At 41.5% G+C, this 22,079-nt stretch overlaps 2 protein-coding genes across 2 annotated transcripts; both read left to right on the forward strand.

Moving 5' to 3' along the window:
• The first annotated feature begins 3,703 nt into the window (after positions 1-3,703).
• On the forward strand, positions 3,704-12,404 carry LOC134503503 (IgGFc-binding protein-like). Its single transcript, XM_063312303.1, has 5 exons — positions 3,704-3,748; positions 7,088-7,141; positions 7,557-8,834; positions 10,972-11,001; positions 12,376-12,404. Exons 2-5 carry the CDS (start codon positions 7,090-7,092, stop codon positions 12,402-12,404), a joined length of 1,389 nt encoding a protein of 462 aa, XP_063168373.1. The 5' UTR covers positions 3,704-3,748; positions 7,088-7,089.
• A 498-nt stretch (positions 12,405-12,902) lies between these two features.
• Positions 12,903-17,768, forward strand: LOC134503067 (alpha-tectorin-like). Its single transcript, XM_063311687.1, has 5 exons — positions 12,903-12,996; positions 13,468-13,598; positions 15,099-15,386; positions 16,246-16,383; positions 17,310-17,768. Exons 1-5 carry the CDS (start codon positions 12,918-12,920, stop codon positions 17,472-17,474), a joined length of 801 nt encoding a protein of 266 aa, XP_063167757.1. The 5' UTR covers positions 12,903-12,917; the 3' UTR covers positions 17,475-17,768.
• The last annotated feature ends 4,311 nt before the right edge of the window (positions 17,769-22,079 follow it).

Genomic DNA, 22,079 nt, shown 5'->3' on the forward strand with positions numbered 1-22,079 from the left:
CAGTAGCCAGCCCCTCTCACCCCTCGGAAGAAATTTCCATGGATTTTATTGTAGACCTCCCACCCAGCCAAAGGAAAACAGTCATCTGGGTGGTAAAAGACTACTTTTCAAAACAGGCACACTTTATTCCTTGCGCAACCATCCCCACCGCGCAACAGCTGGCACGCCTGTTCCTGACACACATATACAGGATCCACGGCACCCCCTGTCAGTTGGTGACCGATAGGGGCACACAGTTCACGTCAAAATTTTGGAGGGAATTTTTAAAACTCATTTTAAAACAGGCACTGTCAACGGCGTGGCATCCACACACAGACGAATCTACAGAGATCCTAAACTCAACCCTTGAACAATTCCTGAGGGCATTCATAAATTACCAACAAGACAACTGGGTGGACCTGCTACCTTTTGCAGAGGTAGCCTATAACAATGCAGTACACCAGAGCACCGGCCACACCCCATTTAAGGTGGTCTATGGAAGGGACTTTGTACCGATACCAGAACTACCTCAACCAGATGCCCCACCCTGCTCACCAGACGACTGGGTGGCACAACTGGCAACAACCTGGCCAATCATCCAAACGGCCCTCGTAGACGCACAAACCACGTACAAGAAATTTGTGGACAATCACAGGGCGGAGGCACCGAACTACAAAGTGGGAGATAGGGTCTACCTCTCCACTAAGTTCATAAAAACCTCACAACCCTCGCAGAAACTGGCACCGAAATTCATCGGACCCTTCAAAATCACAGAAGTAATCAATCCGGTGACATTCAAACTGGAACTGCCACACAATCTACGACGGATCCATCCGGTATTCCACTGTGCCTTGCTGAAACCAACAAATGGCACATGGAAGACCCACCGCCCCCACCCATCATGATAGATAAACAACAGCATTTTGAGGTACAGGAGATACTGGACTCAAGAAGGCAAAGGGGTACTCTACAATACCTCGTTAAATGGAAGCATTTCCCACACCCAGAGTGGGTCCAGGCACAACACGTCTTAGCAGAACAACTGACTAGACGTTTCCACGAGGCATACCCAGGGAAACCAGCACCCTAAAGACATCTTCGGGGGGCAGCATGTCATGACCCCGTTGCAAGGCACAAAGAGCCTCACAACATGGATCATGATCATTAAGAAAGAAAGGAAGCAGATAATCAAATCAATGCTTAAACCAAGCACCCAAAGCACCCACACCCATGGTGTCATATACAGATGAATAGAAGGACTTCAGATAAGCAGCGATAACCCACACCTGGTGCCCTGGAGGACACACCTGAACCAAGAGGACAAGGACAGCAATCGGGAAAACACCCACACAGCCATCAAGAAACCCATCAAGGGGAATGGGGACAATGGAGGGTGGAGAAGCACGGGACCCCGCAAGAGGGGTATAAACAGGACACCTCACCACCACACCCCCATTCCCGTTTTTCTCTCTGTCAGACCCATTTCAATAAACCGGAAATCCTTAATCCCTATTAAGTGAGTCCGTGTCTTATTCGGAACAAGGCTGGCCCTGACATAGTGTCAGAGTCGGCACAAGAACAGTGTTAAGCCGGTCTATTCCAAACTCAAGTTCTTTATTGCTTTCACCGTACAGACAGAATCTTGCCAGACTAAAGCTACTCTAACTGACCTAAGGGAGGCTACTCTAACTAACCTGGGAGACTCTAGGGTGGAACTCTCTGAACCTCTTAACTTTCCCAGCAACAGACTACAGACTGTGAATCCTCTTATCTGCCTGGAACGCACCCCCTCCTTCCTGGGAATCAGCCGCGGTGCCGAATTCCACCACAGTGGTCACTTGGTACAAGACATGGATAAAGGTAACCCTGGATATGGTAGAGGTTGGACACTTGTGGCTTCTTATTCCCATGACTTTAACCTGGCACCTTCCAGATGGCTTTGACTACAGCACACAATCTCCCAGCTATTCAGTTATGGGATTTATAGTGCAAAATGTCTGGAGGGTGCCCATTTCCTCCCATGATGCTTTGGGGCATCATTCCCAAAGTTAAACTTTTCATGACACCATCCCTAAATTCATTAGCAAAGCAGAATTATAGTTCCACAGATCATCCCATTCTGTTATCTGTGTTAAGGATATGAAACATGTCAATATATGACTGCTAATTAGTATGGAGGTACCATTAGCTCTCAGCCCATTCCTTACCTGCCACTAATTGTTTATATGTAAGGCAAAATTAAACTAGTGTTTTAAGGGTGGTTGAAGTTGGAGAGGGTAGGAAGAAGGAAAACCCACTTGAGGTGGAGCGGAGAGAGAATGGATGGGCCCACTTTCTGCTGTGGCCATACCCACCCCTCCATGGCTCTGCCCACTTGCAGGCTCCATCATATTGCAAAAAGCCAACCTGTTTCCCTCAATGCCAAGTGGTTGGGCTCCCATAGTAAATGGAGTAGATCTAGGAGCTTTGGCTGGCTGACATGCCTAGGTACCTCCATTCCATGTATATAACTGGATCAGAACAATTGATCTTTTCCCTCTTAATATTAGGGACAAGGTCAGTTTTCATTGGAGAACTGCAAGCTAGCTCATAATGAGGGCACACAGTCCTGTCTCCAGCAGCATCTGGAAGGGGAGTTACCGGAGGGGGGTGCAGATTGACAAGAACATTATCATGCCATTCTGCTACAAGTCCTGCCCCTTTTGCATGTGCATCATAATATTACATGCACCCCTGAAGGGGGTGGTGCTTGTGGAGCAAAGGCACAATGCTGCTTTTGTCATTCTGACTAAAGCAAAGGGCTTCTGTAGATTCCTACGCCTGTCTCCCAATTCACACTCATTGTCTGCATACCTGTGCTGCGGTTCAGCTAAATGGGAATCAGGATGTGCCATTTGAGCAGAGCAAGACATGAATACATGCCGTATTCATCTGCATCAACCACCTGGGGCAGCTCTCTCACTTTGCCTCAAAGGACCAGCCTGGGAAGGTGAAATCATTACACTGCAAAAATTGAACATAACCAATACTTCCCCAACCATCTTTCCTCCCAAGGTGGTTTCTGCCATGATCATTCTTGGTGGTGCAATCTTAAACAACCTTCCCCAACCTGGTGTTCTTCCACTGTGTTGTCCTTTACATCCCATCATTCCAAGCCATCAGAGGTCCCTTAGTATGATAGCCCTCATATTTATCCCTTCATTTGGACTGAAGCAGTCAGAACTTGCTGAATCTCTCCCCATAATCAGAGATGCAGCTTTAAGATGTCACAAAGTCATATGTTCAGGAATATTACAGGAGATAACTAATATACTTGGTTAAACTGACAACTAAGTCCCTGTTATCTGGTTCTTTTGAATGGCTAAATTAATCAGCTTGGCATGTCATTATAACAAATGAAAGTATGCTTCTGATTCATAATTCTGAAGAACTATGTTACCCAACCTCTATGACCTGTGTCAACTATTTACATTTCTCTAGAGGCTCAGAATATGCTTATGACGCCATGGCTGTTGGCAAGGTGACTTCATACTGTATCTTGTGGAATTTGGCTGTTGCCTTTGTCCAACCAATAATCCAAGTCCAAGAAGTTAAATGAACCTTAATCTTTCAGGGGCTGAGAGAATTTCCTTGGAAGTTATTTGTGAATGAGCTTTTCATTCCTTTCCTTTCCTCTATAAAAGCAGAAAGAGCAGATGGGAGATAAAGAAGATTAGTTGGGTTGCTTATTCTTTGATAAGCCAAGAAGGTCTCCTGTAAAGAGCTGAAGGTAAGAGGCTAATTAGAAAACAGTTTTTGCTACTGATCAGATGGATCATTTCAATAACTGATTAAAAGCATCTGTGGCTGAATGAGGGGAGATAGAGTGAAATTAAATATAGATCAGGAGGAAGGAGAAGCTGAGAAGTTATGGAGACCTAGAAGAAAAAGTATATGTTCTAAAGGGGATCCCAGCAAAGTTTGGAATGTGTGACCCTTCAGTCACTGCTGAACTACAACTCCCAGCAGCCTTAGAAACCACAGCCAATAGGGAGGGATGCTGATAGGTGTAATTCAGCAGAATCTGGAGGTCTATGCATTCCCCATCGCCCATTCACCCATTCACCCATTCCCATCACCCTACCCCTACCCTACCACTACCCCTGACCCTAACCCTAACCCTGAAGGTATACATCCTAATTTTACACATTTAGAGAGCATCAGTGCTCAGTCGAAACTGCTTTAATTTGCTTGGGTTTACAACTCTAGTCTCTCTGAGAATAATGCACATTTGATCAGTATTATTCAGGCTTTGCTAATTCCTTGCTTTTGAATGATTATTCTCTGTAGAGAGCTATCTAACTAAAAATGGCAAGTAATCCAGGATATAGAATGTCTCAGCCGTAGGTTGGGTTTGAGGTTAAGATCTACTGTAGGCTTGGCATTAATTGCCGAGAGCCAGACCCTAACAGGAAATTTTCCGTGACCATCCAGAACTACCCACACCCTGCTCATTCTCTACAGAATGCACATGACCTTTCCAGTGCCCAAGCAATGATAAAAGCAAAAGGTGGTGCCTGCAATTGGGAACAGATGTCGGAATGGGGAGTGACTGTGACAAGGAAGTAGGGCCATTCCAAAAGAGGGAGAGAATACAGTGAAAACATTTTGCCTTCTTCTGAAATAATTGATCGGGATTAAAACTAGCCACAGGAAAGAAGAACGTATGGACCTGGTCAATTCAGAAAGACTACCATAGATGGTGGGAGCGGTGGTGGCAGCGGTGGTGAAGAAGCTGTTGGCTTTTCTTGATTTATATTTCCAGCATTTTCCTCAATTCCCAGGCAAATCCATAGCCTAGGTCATACAGCAAACTAGATTAAGTTCTGGATTGGCCTGAGATTTTTGCAATAGTTGAGTAGTTTATGATTCAGCACATTCTGGAGATACCCATCACTTTCATAGCATGTAATGAGAACCAGGGCATGGCACTGAGCCATAATTTGGATAACTTTAAGGGGAATAATGTATTATATGAATACAACAAATGTGTTTTGTTAATCCAGGTTAAGGCTAAGCATATTGTATGAACCCAGATATAATGGGTTAAACAGGCTAGATCAAATCATGGGCAAGAAAACTAGTTATCACCTGAAATTGCAGTGGGGCAGATTCAAACTGGACAGGAGCTCCACAAGCAGTGAATGAGAGTTCTGAAACACCACTTCCAAATCTCCAAACAGTCATCATCTTTTTGCATTGCAGTTTAAGCTACAAGACAGGGACAAGCTCTTGTAATGGCCGGATATCCTAGAAATCTTTAACATGCATGCAAAAAAGAAGGAATTCTCTTTCTTCTCCTTTCCAACCAATGGAATGTTGTTGGAAAGAAATTAAACAAAGAAGGGATGGGACTGTTTGGCTGTCCATACATCAGCATGATAACTGTCTGAAAACTAAATAGAATGGAACCAAATTTAGTTCTGGGGGAGAAGCCAGCAAAAGATGGAATTCAGAACTGGCTTGGATCAGGCCAGGAATTGTGGACAGGGAAAAAGCCTGACCGTTTGCTCCAATGCATCTCTATTGAAGAGGCAGCTGGGAATGTAGGTGGCTGCTCCATTCTTTGCTGGTCACAGGATCCAAAGCAGAGCACAAGCAGCCCGCCCAATGCCTCCCAATTCACATATACATACAAACCAATGACCATTGCATTGGTTGTGCTTGTAGATGACCTTTGGAGATACCAAGACTGGGAGAGTGCAACTCTCTTGCCAGTCCTCCTTAATCTATTGGAGGCTTTTCAATATCATTAATCATGGTGTCCTTCTGGACTGCACCATCAAGACTGGAGACAAGGACAGTGTTTTACATGGTTTTCCTCTTTCCAGAGGGAGCTGTTCCAGCTCAGGAGGAGGAAAGATCTGTCCAGACTTCTTTGTGGAATTCCTCAGGGCTCTCTACCCTCTCCACTTCTTTTTAACATTCATGTCAACTTGCTGAGAGAGCTCATCCATCAGCACAGGCTCTGGTGTCATCAATATCCAGCTGTACATCTCAGCCCTGGGCCGATCAGGTTGATGCAGTGGAAGTGCTGATGTGGTGCCTGCAGGCTGTCAGGGTCTAGATGTGAAGGAACAGAGCAGGCTCAGGCTGAATCCCTCCAAGAGTTGGGTTTGTGGATCAAACGATTCCAGGGAAATAGTATCTTTGACTCTGAACTGAGTTGTACTCACCCATTCAGAGATGGTTCACAATTTGAGGCTTATACTGAACTAACAGCTCCTCCTCACTCAGCAGGTGGTACCTATGACCAGGAGGGCTTTGATACAGTTGCATTTTGTGTACCAATAGCAGACATTCCTGGGTCTGCTCTCAATCACTCGTGTTTTAATTACCTCCCACTTGGATTGCTGTAATGTGGTATACATGGGGCTGGCCTTGGAAAGCAATCAGAACATACAACTGGTACAAAATGCAGCAGCCCATGCAGTGTTGGACATATCCCAGTAGAAATGGGTAGCCCTGCTATTTTGGAAGTTGTCTGTTGGCTTCCAGGTGCAATCTGAGGTATTGGTAGTCATCTTTAAGCCCTTCATGGCTCTGGACCAGGTTATCTTAGGGACAACTTTCTCCTGTATTCATCTGCCCATCCAGTCAGGTCAAATAGGGTCAACTCCCTCAAGGGCCCATCTATACAAGAATGCCATCTGATAGAACCTCGGAAGTGGACATTTTCAATCATCCCTCCAGGTTCTGCAATTCTCTCCCCAGTGAAGGTCTAGGCTGTTCCTTCCGTTCTATGTTTCAGGAGAGCAGTGAAGACCCAGTTATTCCATCAAGCCAGGAGGAGAGGATGCTATAATTGAAGATTTGAATTTGGTAGATGCTTGTTTTTGCACATTGTTTGTGGAGTGGAGGTATAATTTTGCTATTTTATTTGGGGTGTTTCATGGGTGGATTTATTTATTATTTTGGAGGGGAGTGTTGGTTTTGATTGTTAGCTACCCAGAGCCTTCAGGAATGAGCTGTGTGCAAATGGAAATGTGATGAAATGGTTGGCAAGAATTTCAGAAGCCATGCTGTGTGTGCTTTCCCTTTTTTTTAAAAAAAATCCTTTTTTTCACAGGCATGGCAAAGAAATGGATCCTGTTACTGTGGGCTGTTTTGATGCTGTTGAGTGGTGAGTGAGCTGGATTAGACAGAGTTTCCCCTCCTTTTCATTTCCTGAGGGCATGAGCGAACTGGGGACTCCAGAGCCTGATCAAGGTCCCTGTGTCCATTTTTTTTTTTTTTTTGCAGATTTCATAGGATTGTGAAAAGTCAGTACAGTTTTATGCAGTTTTGAGACAGGAAATGCATGATCCTTAGATATCTGATGTGATTTATGGGAACAGCTGAATTCAAACTTTGGAATTGATTTGGGACAAACATCTGCATGTGCACAGAAGTTTTCCGATTCTGAATCATTCAACCTCCATTTCTGAAATTCATTTTGAGACTCAGTCTGTTCAGCTTGCAACTGAATCCCTGAAGTGTATAGTCGCACACTCCTAAGTCTTACTCCCTTTAAAAACCTTCATTTATTACTTTTTCAGGCTGTTGTAAAGGGAGAACTCGTGGGAAGAGATTTCTCACAGCATTTCTGCTCAACCTCAGAGAAAGCCAACCCAATGCAAAATTTGAGCTGCTTATCACTGCGTATCACTCTGCAACCACAGTCACCGTGACTGTAAATGAGCCTCACTTCCAAAAGGTCATTTCCCTCAGTGAAGGACACACAATATCAGTTCAACTCCCAACCTCTGTTGAGATGCAAGGGACTGACATGTATGATACGACAGTGCTAATCCAAGCTAACAAAGAAATCTCAGTCCTCTGTCACAGCCACAAGGATTACTCGACAGGTGTAACAGTCATCTACCCAGACCACCAGCTGGGCCAGCTGTATTATGTGATAACACCAGTGGATGATCTCCCACATTCTTTCAAAGAGTTTGCCATTATAGCTGATCAAGATCCTACTCACGTGGATATCCACCTAAAAGGAGTAGTGATTTTCAAAGGGAAAGTTTACCCTGCTGGAAGCAAATTTGTTATAGATCTCAGGGCCTTCCAAGTAATCCAGTTGCAAAGCACAGAAGATTTATCAGGTACCCGGATTGAATCGACCAAACCTGTGGCTGTCTTGAGTGGACACAGCTGTGCTAAGAAGTTCACAAGCTGTGACCATGTTGTTGAGCAGCTCCTGCCGGTTCCCAGCTGGGGAACCACCTTCATTGTCCCTTCTCTGTCTTACCAGAACAACTTTGATGTGGCATATGTTACTGCATCCCAAAATACTTTGATCACATATCGATCTGGAGTCAAAGAAAAATCCCATAATCTTGTAGCTGGGGAAGTTTTCCAGATTGGCCTACCAAGATCAGAGCCAGTCTACATTTCTGCTGATGCTAAAATCCAGGTCCTTTTCTTCTTCACTGGTGCTACTATGGGTAACAGATCCTACACCGAATTACTTCCTTTGGTTTCTGAAGCCCCAGAAGGAAGCAGAATCTATGATCCATTCCTCATCAATGTTCCAGCCCTGACAAGTTATTGCAGACAGTATCATGTTTATGAGATGAAGCAGAAGGATAATTATGCAGTCATCATAGCCAATACTTCAGAATCAGGCCAGATCATATTAGGAAAGAAGGCCATTGAAAACATCCACTGGAGACCAATTCCTGGTACAGACTATTCTTGGGCTGATTTTCTCTTGGGCTCAGAATCAAAGGCCCTCTCTGTAGAGCACCCTACAAGTCCTTTTGGGCTCTTCATTGCTGGAGGCTCACACCGGGATGGCTATGGATCTCTGGCCCTTTGCTCCTGCAGTAAGTATTCACACTCTGTCTGTAATGTAAAATCTATTGGAGTGAAAGAATAGCAGTTGAGGATGTCACAAATAAGCCTTTAATTCTGTCATTTCCATCCATCTAAATATTCCTTTACTGCACATACTTTCAGTCATCACCAACATTCTCTTCTCTTCTAACTCTGATTGCTATTTCTTACTTTTATTTCAAATACAAAATTCTGGATAATACAAAGCCATGAATATGTAACCCTCATTTTTACACAAGATGCTTCGGAATAGTAATGGATTGCCTATTTTAAAAAGTCTTCATGGCCTCCTGAAACTACTCTTTTCTATGAAATAGCTTCATTTAATTTGCCAGAAATACCTGCCTGCCTGCCTTGACCTAAAAAAAAAATCCTGCAGAGTTTAAGAATTCCTTTATTCCCCATTCTTCATAGTATAGATTCCTTAATTCTGTAGTTTCCTACCAAGACACACACACGTACATGCACACACACAAACACTTCGTCTGGATAGGGTATAGGTCCTGAGGATATTTAGTCCGACAAATACTTCCAACACTTCATTTCTGCATGAAGGGTCAACTTTTTGAGAATTATTCTTTTTGAGATAAAAACTGTCACCCAGAGAAAGAGAATGCAGCACAAATGATGGGAGCTAATTTCATTAGTTAAGATGCCACCCACCTTTTTTCCTAACCGCTTCTTCTCTTGCCTGCCTGTCTTTCGGACCTATTTCCTCAACCTTCCTTTCTGTCACCTACTGTGGCTGCCTGTTTCTCCATCTAGTGGCCATTTAGATTTCTTTTTCTTCCAACTGTTTTCTAATTTTCTAGGAGTCTCTTTCTAATATTGCTGATCGGCTGTTCTACCAGGATAACTGATTTATCACCTTTTTAAAAGCTATTCAGAAAAAAGGAACCCCATGGCAGAACATTCTCCAAATACCTTCAACAATTTTTTCCCCCAGAAAATCTTATTTCTTCCTGGCCCTTGCTATGACCTAGAGCAGTGTTTCCCAACCTTGGCAACCTTAAGATGGGTGGACCTCCGCTCCCAGAATTCCCCAGGCAGCATGCTGGCTGGGGGATTCTGGGAGTTGAACCCACACATCTTAAAGTTGCCGAGGTTGAGAAACGCTGAGCTAGAACAATACTTGCTTGCTTCAGCAGTTGTGGCACAAGTAGGTTAGCTGTTGGATTGGAGAATACTTCTTTGCCATCTCTCCTCACCCTTTTTATCTACTTCTGAAGGGTACCTTCTCAGAGATGGCCATGAAGATGAAACCTGCATCTAGTCAAATCAAATCAAATTTTATTTTACAGCCAGAAGGCCCGAAAACAAGTTACAAATATAATCCAGACCTAACATTAGATAAAGCAGTTTAACAGATAAAATATTTGATAAATATTACATGATACACTTAAAAGCTCAACATTGATTTGTTACTAAAAACCTTGTTTTTATAACCATAGTTAAAAATCTGGCTGTTGCCACTGTGACCTCAGGATTTTCATCTGCAAGTAAAATTTTTACATACTCAGAAGTATCCCTTCCTGGTTTAGATTTTAAAATAGGCCAGATAATTTCCTGCTGAAGACTTTTATAAAATTCACAGTGCAATAAAATATGATCCACTGTTTCAGGATCAGGATCATTACAGGGACAAAATCTTTGAGAGATGGTAATTTTTTTAAATCTACCATATAGGTGGCCTCTGAAGCACCTTTGAAAAATGTCATCAAATTATAACTGTAATGTTTAAGCTGACCAAAGGGAGAAATTTTTAAATACATGAGGAATAATTATATTAAGTGTTTTAACTCAACTATAATGCAATGTAATCCCCATCAAATTTTCATTCTAGCGTTTGGTGTATGCCCTTGTCATGCAAAGAACTTAAAAACCAACATAGGCCCTCAGTTTGTGAAATCTTGTGAGCCCCAGACCTGAACCATTGATCTATATTTTATTTCTGTCAGCTTGATATGTTGCCAAGTGGTGGTTGTGAGGAGTTGCCCTTCACTGCATCAAGATGCAGTACAATTCTTGGAGTCCAGAACTGGTCTCAGTTAAAATCTTTGGTCGTTGCAAGAGGTAGGCATGCAAATCAGATGCAAATCTGATAACTTTGTTCTCCTTGCCTTTTAGGATTATCAAGTTCTTCCCAGAAGCCAAAAGGTAAGTACCATTGAATTGAAAATGTAGGCTGAATACTCAGAGAGACACATATGAGAAGTAGTAGATTTTATCCTGGGAATGCCACTCCTAAGAAAAATGTCAGACTCCTAAAGGTGCCCAGCTGTGCATATATCCCATTCTAGTATAGTAGTAACCAATAATAGTATCCTATATTATGAGTTCTTATTTCCAGAATGTTTTCTTCTCCTGCAAAAAGATGGTCCCTTTTTACTTTCCTTCCATCACTCTGCATTCCTTAACAGCTAACATTACACAGAAATAAATTAGAAAAGAAATATGGGAAATTAATATTGTATATGGTAACTGCGGCAAGATTATTGTATGCAAAAAGTTGGGCAAGCAATGAAATACCCACAGTGGAAGACTGGATTATAAAAGATAAAGCTAACATTACACAGAAATAAATTAGAAAAGATAAGATCTGTTGGCTTCATCAAAATAATGACATGAGCATCACATTATCGTGCTGCAAGCTCCTCCTTTTCCATAAATGAGGGCAACATCACAACTCACATACAATGCTGGCAGCGGAAGTGTTGATGCTGGTTTAGTCAATTCAGGCCTCTGAATTTGTGCCGTAATTTATGTTCAGAATCTCAAAAGTGGTCTTCCCTTTCAAAAGAGGGTTCTTTTCTACTTTATTCCTAGATTGCTTGACAATGATTTTGCCATCTCTCCTGATGGCATTTTTTGAGCATGTTTTATTGATGGAAGTGGCAGAGTGCTACTATTGCTGCTATTGTCTTTTTTCTTACATATCTTTCAATCCCTCTGTATTTTTACTAGAATTTTTCAAAGCCGTAAAAGTATGCAAAATAAACAAATGAAGACAGAAAGTAAGAAAAAGAGAAAAAGGAAGGAAATGAAAAAACATACAGTTATGCCTTCCGCCCTTCTTTCTATCGAGTCATTATCACCTTAATCTTTTCCCCATCCTCTTTGTCCCTTTTTAATCCCCAAATCCTGAAATCATCCATCTGATCTTTTCTTCTTTCACCAAAAGTCCATACAGGGTTTCCAGCCTTTCAAAAAAAAAAAAAAAAACAATCGTTTTTTCTCTGACCAGACTGGTCAGCTTTGCCATTTCTGCAAGTTCAGTTAATTTTATAATCCAATCTTCCACTGTGGGTATTTTATTGCTTTTCTAACTTCTTGCATACAATAATCTTGCCGCAGTTACCATATACAATATTAATTTCCCTTATTTCTTTTCTAATTCCTTGCCCATAAAACCCATTAGGAATAATTCTGGATCCTTCAATCCCTCTGAAGCCTTTCTGGCTGCCCACGCATGCCAAGCTGAAAATCCAGATGGGAGGAGTTCCCCCATCATATCTTTTCTTACATTTTCAGTGAAGCAAGGGAAGCCAAGGATTCTGTAGCCAACTGCAGAGATGATTGTACAATAAAAAATAAACTTCAAAATTGCCCACTCATGAGAATTTCTCTGAAATTTTCCTCTTCAACAATTATTGGAGCTTCCTAAAGTCAGCTAATATTTCCCTCTTCTACATAGATGGTGCGGTCCTTCTACATGAGAATGTGTGTTGAAGAAAATGTGTTCACCCGTAGTATATAGGACAGGGATAGGAATGATATAGGTGATATAAGTTTGAATAATAAATAAATAAATAAATTGTGGTTCTCTGGAGGTTGCTGAACTACAACTTGCAGTTTCCCTAACCAAGACTGATGGGAGTTGTAGTTTAGCAATATCTGCAGAGCTACAGGTGGCCCTTATCTGATTTAAAATTTCAAATCCTCTTAACATATTTTATCTCTTGTGATATTTTTACCCTGCTGGATTTTGCAGCCTGTTCTTTTAAGTGTGACACATGAAGCCCCTGTGTTTGCATGACTGTTGAACTCAGTGATTTCAGTATGGGCATTTGTATATGGTCCAGACCTGTTTCAAGCTCTGTATTTCTGCTTTTTTAGAACCGCCACTGACTACTCCTGTCCAAAAAACAAAAGGTAAGGTTCAACTGGTTTGAGATGTGAATTTAATCTAGTGAACTCTTATAGAAAGGATCATTGACATGTTTTGAATTCAGATTTTTCTATTCTTTTATTGATTGTGTTCTGTTAGCTACTTTGGGCATTCCAAGTGCAAGATAGAAACTAAACTTTTAAAAAGTTGTGATTGAAAAGGAACCATTGATCCCTAGAAAGACCCAAAGTTTCATGTTAGATAAATTGAATTTTGCCTTCAAGTCAATTCACAATAATCCAAAATCTGAAAGAAACAAAAATAAAGAATCCATTTTTTTTTAATGATGGGAGGGAACTCCACTATACTTTCCTATCCCAGAAAGATTTTCCTTTTCATCTCCCAACATTCTGCCCTTCTTCCGTAGAGGAGGTTGAACCTGTTCCAACACACTAAAATCTGTTTTAAAATTGTTTGCCACCATGGACAAAATGAGATGTTCTCTCCCCTTGTAGAATCATTGCTATATCCTTATGGGGAGGACCACGGAGATGCAAAGAACCCCAAGGCAGATGATGGCTCATCTCCAAAGATCTCTACTGACATATCTTTCCCCTTCTATGGCAAGGATTACCGCTCTCTCTATGTATGTAATGAACCCCTTCTTGTTTTCCAAAGAAGCACTTGCATAGAACTCAGCCAGCCTTTAGGGACTGCAACCTATTTTGGACTAAGGGGCACACTAGGTTGCTAAGTAGTAGGCTAAAAACTGAACTCTCCAAAATAGACAGTGCCAGAACCAAAAAAGTAGTCAGGGCCAAGGCAAAACCCAAATTTCATCTGCACATTGAAATGCACATGCATTTTAAAATAAATTAAATAGGGTCAATGTGATTATTTAGCAGCCATTTAATCATTTCCCCTTTTGTTTCATAAAGAAATACTGCTCTGCTGCTATTTGGGGAAATGCTATGGAGGCTGCACCCCACCTTTATAGGGGAACTTACGTAGCCCTGGCATTTTAGGTTGTACACATTCCTGCTGTATGCTTTGTGTAAGTGGCAAGATGTGTCTTTCGGCAAGATGGGAGGAGATGACAGTATCTTTCCCTTGGCATTCCAGTAAATAGCCTGAGCTCCTTAAATAAACAGGAATCCATCTGTCTCTGTCTATTTATCTGTCTAGCTATCTATACATTGCCTGACTTTCTAATGCAATGCAGATGCACCATGCAGGTTAGACCATATAGGCTCATAACTTTAAAAAAGAAAAAGGAATTCCAGTCAATGTATTGACTTTTCCATTATAAGGTGTAACAGAAAGTAGGGCTTAATAGAAAATAGAGCAGTCTCTTCAGATCTTTTCTGGAATTCTTGTTCTGGTGTTTTGGATTTAATTCAAATTTTATTTCTGTATCAAGAAAGACTGCCAACTTTCATAAGTAATTGCAGTGCTAAACTGATTCAGAATACCCCTGCTAAATTCACCTACCTCTTATCTTCTGACTCTTATCTTCATTTGTGATCCTCTCTCTCTCTCTCTCCTTCCTTCCTTTTGTATTAAATTATTTAATATCTTTATTTTTTGTAACAAAACCACCTTTAATCATACAAAGAATCTAAAAAAATAAAGATACAAACTAAGAAGGAAGTAAAAATTATATTTTAATATCTTTAAAATATATTTAATTTAGTATCTTATATTTTATAGTTATCAATAGTCATTGGTTTAGCAATGAATTCATTACTATAATATAAACAATACAATATATTATTGTAAGATATCACAAAATCTCTGCCATAATAAGACATATTGCTGCATCCTTTGATTGGTAGAAAATACTGCCTATTCCAAAACAGATAGATCACACATTTCCAACAACCATTCCTTGACATCTGGAATAATATCACTTTTCCAATTTCTTAATAGAATTCTTTTTGCCGTCCCCCATGTTTGATGCAATTACAATTCCTGATAAACAATCAAATTTGAAAGTTTTGGTATGTAGTTCAACACTACATTAACATTGTTAACATTTAAAGATTTTCCCGTAGATCTACTAATGTAAATTAATACACAATCCCAAAAAGATACTAAATGATCTCATGCCCATATGATGTGTGTCCTCTCTCCTTCCTTCCTGCAGGTAGACAACAATGGGGTGATCTCCTTTGATACAACACTTCCAGAATTTGCACAGTCTCCTGATCCTTTACCTTTGAAGGATGGCCCACCCCTTATTGCCCCATTTTGGGGTGATGTCTACACTCCTATAAAGGGGGAAGTCTTCTGGAGGCAGACCCGGGACTTTAACCTCCTTAAACGTTGTACTGCAGACATCAATCAGTTCTTTCCTGAGATCCCTTTCACAGCTGCCTGGGCCTTTATTGCAACTTGGGACAATGTGGCCTATTATGGGTCAAAATCAAAGAAAGTAGGTCTCTTATTGCCTTGGTATGTTTAAACCGGTTAGTGAAAGACTTAGCTGCATTTGCACAGCATGCTAAACTTGGTTCATTATATCCATGGTGAGTTAGGCTTTTGTGGCTTAATATGTTGGGAGAACCAAGGTTTTTTTAGTTAGTTTATGGTTCAGTGTGCAAATCTGAAAGACCAGGTTAGGGAGAGATTGTCATGGAGAACAATCTATCTATGTGGCTGCTCAGGGTCGACACCGACCTGATGGCACATAATCAATCAGCTGTAGCGTGCAAACCTTGAAATGGATTAATTCAATAACCAAGTCAAGTGGATTGTGTCAAAATCCAGACATTACCTTGTACCCTGTTCTTTTTAAATGTTCTCCTAATTGGAACTGGTTCTCCATGTGTCACAGGGAAGGAAGAGAAAAGAAGGGATGATTTGTCTAAGCATACAGCTGGGAGGATCAAGATGTTCATTACTGTGACTCTCAGTCTGACTTGGAAAGATCTCCCGATTTGCTAGGGTGGGAAAGAGAGCTCAGATCGATTCCAGGTGAAACAGAAACTGATCTGAGGAAGTCTCCCCTCGCTCATCGGCACCAAGAAATGAAACCCCTATATGCTTAGAGGAGCGATTTTAATTTTTCATAATGGCAGGGTAACATTATAAAAGAGCCTCCAGAACTAAATGGCTGAGGATCCATCTCTTAAATTAAGCTCAAGAGATGCTCCGACTGAGACTATTTGGGGGCAGAAACATTTGTTTGTGTACGGTCTCCTGAACACATGCCCATAATTGCCAAGATAGCACAGACTCGTTGCTCCATATAAAAATAAAGAGCTACAGTCTCTCTTTTCCTCTCGCTGCAGGTCAATACTTTCCAGGCTGTTCTGACCACTGATGGAGATCAATCCTTTGTTATGTTCAACTATGTGGATATTCAATGGACCACGGGGACAGCCAGTGGTGGGAATGCCAGGACAGGCCTTGGAGGAACCCCAGCTCAGGTAGGTCTAGACAGCTTCTCTGGGCAAGCTCTGAATCAGAGGATCCCCTTGATTAACAGAGCATGCTGTTCTCTCCCAAAGTAAATCAATATTAATGTGTATAGCTCTAGATCAGTGTTTTTCACACTTGGCAGCTTGAGTTTTGTTGGCTTCAACTCCCAGAATTCCCCAGCCAGCATGTTGAAGTCCAGACACCATAAGTTTGAAAAACACCGATCTAGACCATGTCATTGTAAGGGCTAAAGCCCTGCATGTATAGGGCCTAGTTTTGCTGCTGAGCTAAACTGGCTTTTTCTCGGAAAAAGTAGGCAAACTTTGGGAGGTGGGGGTGGACTTCAGTTTTAGGGTGGATGCTCTGACAAGACAGCAGCCACAGTAGGTTTGCCTGTTCCTTGCCATCACAATTTCCCCTCCCAATATAGAACTGGGCTGGCATTTCTTTCAGAGACCCATGCAGGGTGCAGAGGCATTCTTGGAAAATAGAGACAGTCCTAGAACCTGTTGCTTTGGGTTTCTGCTAGCTTCTTGTGGGGTTTGTGTATGCGCACGTGTGTGTGTCCCGTCGAGTCAGTATTGGCTGAAAGTCCCTGCAGTTTTCTTGACAAGATTTCAGAAGTGGTTTGCCATTGCCTCCTTTCTAGGGCTGAGAGAGAGTGACTGGCCCAAAGTCACCCAGCTGGCTTTGTGCCTAAGGCGGGACTAGAACTCACGGTCTCCCAGTTTCTAGCCTGGTGCCTTAATCACTATACAAAACTGACTCTCTAGCTTCTTGAGAGTCTATTTAGTAAATTTATTTAAATTTTTGGAAATTAAAATCAAATTCAAATGAGTGAGGAGATTCAGTGATCACATTAGTACCGATAAACACCATGGAATTGGTGTTATAATTTGGTATAGATTATTTTCTTCTTTTGTTTTTGCCTCAGGCTGGATTTGATAATGGAGACAAAGTAAACTACTACATCATGCCTGGATCCTACACTTCTGATATTATCAATATTGCAAAAACTAGCAATGTGAACAGTCCAGGTTTCTGGATATTTCAAGTGGATCAGATTGTGAGTGGGGTCAGCACAGACTGCTACTTGTGAATTCAGGGATCATGGAGCAGCTTCTCTCTCCCTCTACAAATCCCTCAGATTCATTTACATGCGGTACATTTGTATATTTGAGGCAAAAAGTTTCAACATTTCTTTTAAAAGGGATTCATCCCAACTTTTATTTCTAATCAATCTATTCTCAGCATAACGGAATTAAGGCATTTGTTATCTATATTTCTCACTGGACTAAAATGCACACACTTTTTCTCCTCTGCAGCCCCACTAGAATGAATAAGACATATCTGAGAATATTGATGTTTGTTTCATTTTATAATTGCATTTTTTTTCTAAATATTCAGGTAATAATCAATTTACTGCCAGGGTATAGTTTTATACTTTTGGCATTGCTTTTTCCAAAGAGGTGAAAATAATAATAGTCTTCTGATCTCATTTTGTCTTTGGATTTTGCTTTGAAGAGCCACTTCCTGTGAGGAACAGAAAATTACTGTGTGGAGTATGTGAATTTATTCTGTTCAGGCTATTTTGTGGTGCTCAGTCTCCATGACCTGAAATATTTCCCGAAGAAACAAGTAAGATTTCCTCCCTTCCAGTAAGTTTTATATCAACATTCCCCAGTCTGGCATCTTCTTAGTACATCTGACTTAAATTCCCTAGTGTTTGGTGGGATTATAGGAGCTGAACTCTAGTTTATCTGGAAGAGTCACTCTGGGAAAGGTCCAATCTAGTCATCTGTGTTGGATAAAATACCTTCCAGGTGATCAACAAGCTATGGAAGAGAAATAGTTCCTTTGTTTCAAGCAGTCAGTGTACAACACTGGAGGTTATTATGATTACATGAGATATATAAGTTTTGTTTTGTTTTTTTAATTGTATGGCATAGCAGTTCGGTGTTCATGCCCCTTTTTCTTGCTGGGAAATCCTTGTGAGGTCCAGCAGCCAGATGTGTAGACTATTTAGCCATGACAAGTCACATTGCCCTGGGTGCACCATGAGGAGGCTAGTCTACATTGCACCGAGTTAGTCTGAAAGAGACTGGCCTAAGGCTACCCAGCCGACTTTCATGCCTGAGGTAGGACTAGAACTCACAGACTCCTGGTTTCTAGCCCAGAACCTTAACCACTAGACCAAACCGGCTCTTAGAAACGTAAGTGATAAAAACATACTTAGGGAGTCTCTTCTCTGTGAAGATGTCCTTTTTTTTCACCCAACAAGACTTCATCTCTCTCAGAGAGATTCTAACTCATTTAACAGTAAGAAGACAAGTAAATACTCGGTGAAAAGAGAGGGCTGGGTAAACATCTCTTAAGAAGCAGTTGATACTAAGAAACCCTGCATTGATTTGAACAAGCAAAGGCTGCAGAGAGATAAAACCGACCAGATGAGCTCAGGCAAACATCCTCCTTTTTATAGGACTGAACCCAACTTAAAAAAAAGTCTTGATCCCTTTGCCTCGTCTACTTCAGGGTTGGACATATGATTGTGACATAAGGAGATGGTTCCAATGATTCCAGTCTTGGCTCCAGTTACCTTAAATGCAGTTACAAAGCCTTGAAAATCTCAGTAGAGGAAATCCTATATCCTATGCTCCATTGGTTGCACACATGCCATATAAGCAATGTTCACGATACTCACCAATAGGTGATAGCTTTTGAGTAGGCCTGATTTCGAGTAGATCATTTCACAAGGACTTTTGTCTTCATCAGATGCTGTCTGAGCTGCTTTGCCCAGCATTTATCCCCACATCCATTGGAGCAAATGGCAGCGTGCTCAGGTACCTTCCAGGCAGCCCCAAACCCCTCTGCACTTTCAATGGGTTTTCCATTGGATTGCATGAATTTGTCCTTCGTCCATTGATGTTACCAGTCAGACTATACATACGTCCACAAAAAGGGCTTGGGACAGTCTTATGTATATGTAAAGACTTTGTCAATGTCAATTCTTTGACAATGGAGTCAAAGGATGTCTGGACAATGATGCTCTTCCCCTCTTAAGTGATCCATACTTTCCTATCATCCTTGTTGCATCAGTAGATCATGTTCAAAAGAGAACTTCTCAGGCATTTTACTGTTGCATCAACCAGCCCTGCGTGTTACCTTCCCAGGAACAGGAAAGCTAGAGTAGGCCTGTCTTCATGTATAGCTCTCTGGTTTTTTTTAAAAAAACTGTTAATGGGCAAAGTAAATGAAGCACAGAACACAGATAACAGAATCCTGCAGAAGCCCTTGAGGTGTTAACCTGGCTCAGGCCAAGAGTTCAGAAAGATGAAACACACTTTGGGCAGATCTTCTGTTGCATATTGTGCCAAATGCCATGAAGATATTTTTCACAGACATCTCTGCATGTAGACATAACCAGGGTGCTCCTACAGCAAACTCCCTTAAACACACATATGCCATGGGTTCACATGTGACATGCAGCACCAGATAGACAAAGGCCACCACAGAGAGACTGACATCTTCCTCAGCCTCTCCTCCCTCCCCAACTGAGCTCTAAAATGGATAAGATTATGCATATATTGGTGTGGGATTAGAATGAAATTGAAGGCTTAGAATTTAGAAATCAGTATGTGGTACCAAAGCCCGCTAATTGCTATATTGTGCATTAGCTTCTTGTTTTACTATCTTGGAGTATTTTTTATTCTTTTTGTTATGGTCCCACTCAAAAAGAAGTAAAGTTCTTTTCGCTTGCTAATGAACTTTGTCCCATGACTTTTTCTCTGCATGTTCATTAACTATCCCAAACATTGAAGCAGGTAGAAGCTAAAGCCTGTCAGGACCCACAGGAAACTTCTGCCTTGATGCGTATTGTCTGCTGGGTGATTTATCCATGGAAGACCCTGGTCCTCAGTAATCATTCCCAAGTGAGGAGTGAGAAGAGGTGTACTGTTAGACCTTAAGCAAACAATTCAATGAGTGTAGGATTCTTCATCTGCAAAAATGTCAGAGAATGACAGTTGGGAAATAATTTCTGGGCAAACACAAATCCATACAGCTGGTAATCACCTGGCATTTTTCACACCAGTGACCCACAGACTTGACATGACATGTAATGTGATTGGTATTTATAAGAATCTTGAATTTCATTCTTCTCTCCAAGACAAGAATACAGAGAAGCTGCAGACATTGGCTACCTTGTATATGAAAGAGCCATGGAATTTAAAGCTTAGGGTCATTGATGAGAATATCATGAAGATCACTAGATGCTACTGTTGTTTCATATTCCACAAGGTGGCAGCCTTGGACGTCATTTTCCACACTACACTTCTCAAAACGCCCATCTACTGTCAGAACTTTTGCATTTGGTGGTTCCACTGTTCAAATATAGTACTTCTCCAGCAGGGGCTTGATTCCCTCCCTTCTAGGAGTACCTGCCCTGGTGACACAACCTCCTTTCACAATAGGAACTCACTGATCTAAACGGAAGAGAAATCTAGAGACACAGAAGCACCATCAGTGCATGAAGCCTCACATGTTGCTAGAGCTGGGAGGTCATTTCCCCATAGATCTTAATGGGAATTATGTGGGCAAGAAGCTCTGGAAATAGGGAATGAAGAGAATGCTACTGACCTTTGCAAGCTAACAATGAAGCATTGCAATGAAAACTTGGACGTTCCAGTTGTTTCTACAGGGAGCTTTTCCCATTCCATAAAGTGTTGTTAACACAGAAATGTTAACTGTATTTGTTTTCAGGAGAACAGAGTGAAGCAATCTGAATATTCCATCTTTACTCCTAATATAATTCTCGGACAGGTCCTAACGGCATTTACGGCTCTATCAGGATAGGCCTGAAAGACCATCCAAAACACCTTTTGAATGTGCTGTCATGGCTGCATTCCAAAAAAGAAGGAATGGAGCCAGGAGACAAACTAAAAATGGTTGAATATCATTTATTTGTTTAATTTAAATTGTACTTAAATGGAGAGAACGAGGGAAATGACTTTGACAGCGATAGGCAAGAAGCGTTGCCTAGGCAAAGAGGGCTGCAACATTCTTTAAGACCTATGAAGCAAGGAAGTTGCTCAGGAAAATGACTCCCTGATTCACGGAGGTATAAGAAGGAGGGGAAGTAAAGCACATGCAGACTTATGAGATTCAGTTATAATAGCCTGTCTCAGTAAAGTTTGGTTCTAGTCTTCCTTTGCAGTTGATTTTCTGATCTGGTCTACCCAGGGGTGCTGACATTAAAATGATGGAGAGCCAACAGTGTAGCGGTGAAGGTGCTGGACTAAGAATGAGGAGACATCGGTTCTACTTCTTCCTTGGGCCTGGAAACCAGCTGGTGACCATGGACCAGTCAGCTGCTCTCAGCCCTAAAATAACATCTGGCTTTGCGATAAGCCAACTCATCACATTATGCCAGTGTTTCTCAACCTTGACAACTTTAAGATGTGTGGACATGCTGGCTGGGAAATTCTGGGAGTTGAAGTCCACACATCTTAAAGTTGCCAAGGTTGAGAAACTGCATTATGCATTGATAGATTCCCTGTGTGAACTAGGCAAACACAATGCAAATAAAGAGACCATGCAACCAAGAAGAAAAATTAAAATGATGATTGCAGTCATGTCATTAATAATTTTTAGAACTCTGAAAGGGTGATTTCCTTGGATGGAAGACTTAGTGAAGCATCTCCTCTAA

This window comes from Candoia aspera, chromosome 10, assembly GCF_035149785.1.
Source record: "Candoia aspera isolate rCanAsp1 chromosome 10, rCanAsp1.hap2, whole genome shotgun sequence".
Classification (NCBI taxonomy): Eukaryota; Metazoa; Chordata; class Lepidosauria; order Squamata; family Boidae; genus Candoia; species Candoia aspera.

Coding starts and splice junctions, on each gene's coding strand:
- LOC134503503 (XM_063312303.1), top strand. CDS start 7,090: ATGGCAAAGAAATGGATCCTGTTACTGTGGGCTGTTTTGATGCTGTTG. Junction 7,142..7,556: donor TGTTTTGATGCTGTTGAGTG/GTGAGTGAGCTG, acceptor TTACTTTTTCAG/GCTGTTGTAAAGGGAGAACT. Junction 11,002..12,375: donor TTCTTCCCAGAAGCCAAAAG/GTAAGTACCATT, acceptor TTACATTTTCAG/TGAAGCAAGGGAAGCCAAGG.
- LOC134503067 (XM_063311687.1), top strand. CDS start 12,918: ATGGTCCAGACCTGTTTCAAGCTCTGTATTTCTGCTTTTTTAGAACCG. Junction 12,997..13,467: donor TCCTGTCCAAAAAACAAAAG/GTAAGGTTCAAC, acceptor CTCCCCTTGTAG/AATCATTGCTATATCCTTAT. Junction 13,599..15,098: donor AGGATTACCGCTCTCTCTAT/GTATGTAATGAA, acceptor TCCTTCCTGCAG/GTAGACAACAATGGGGTGAT.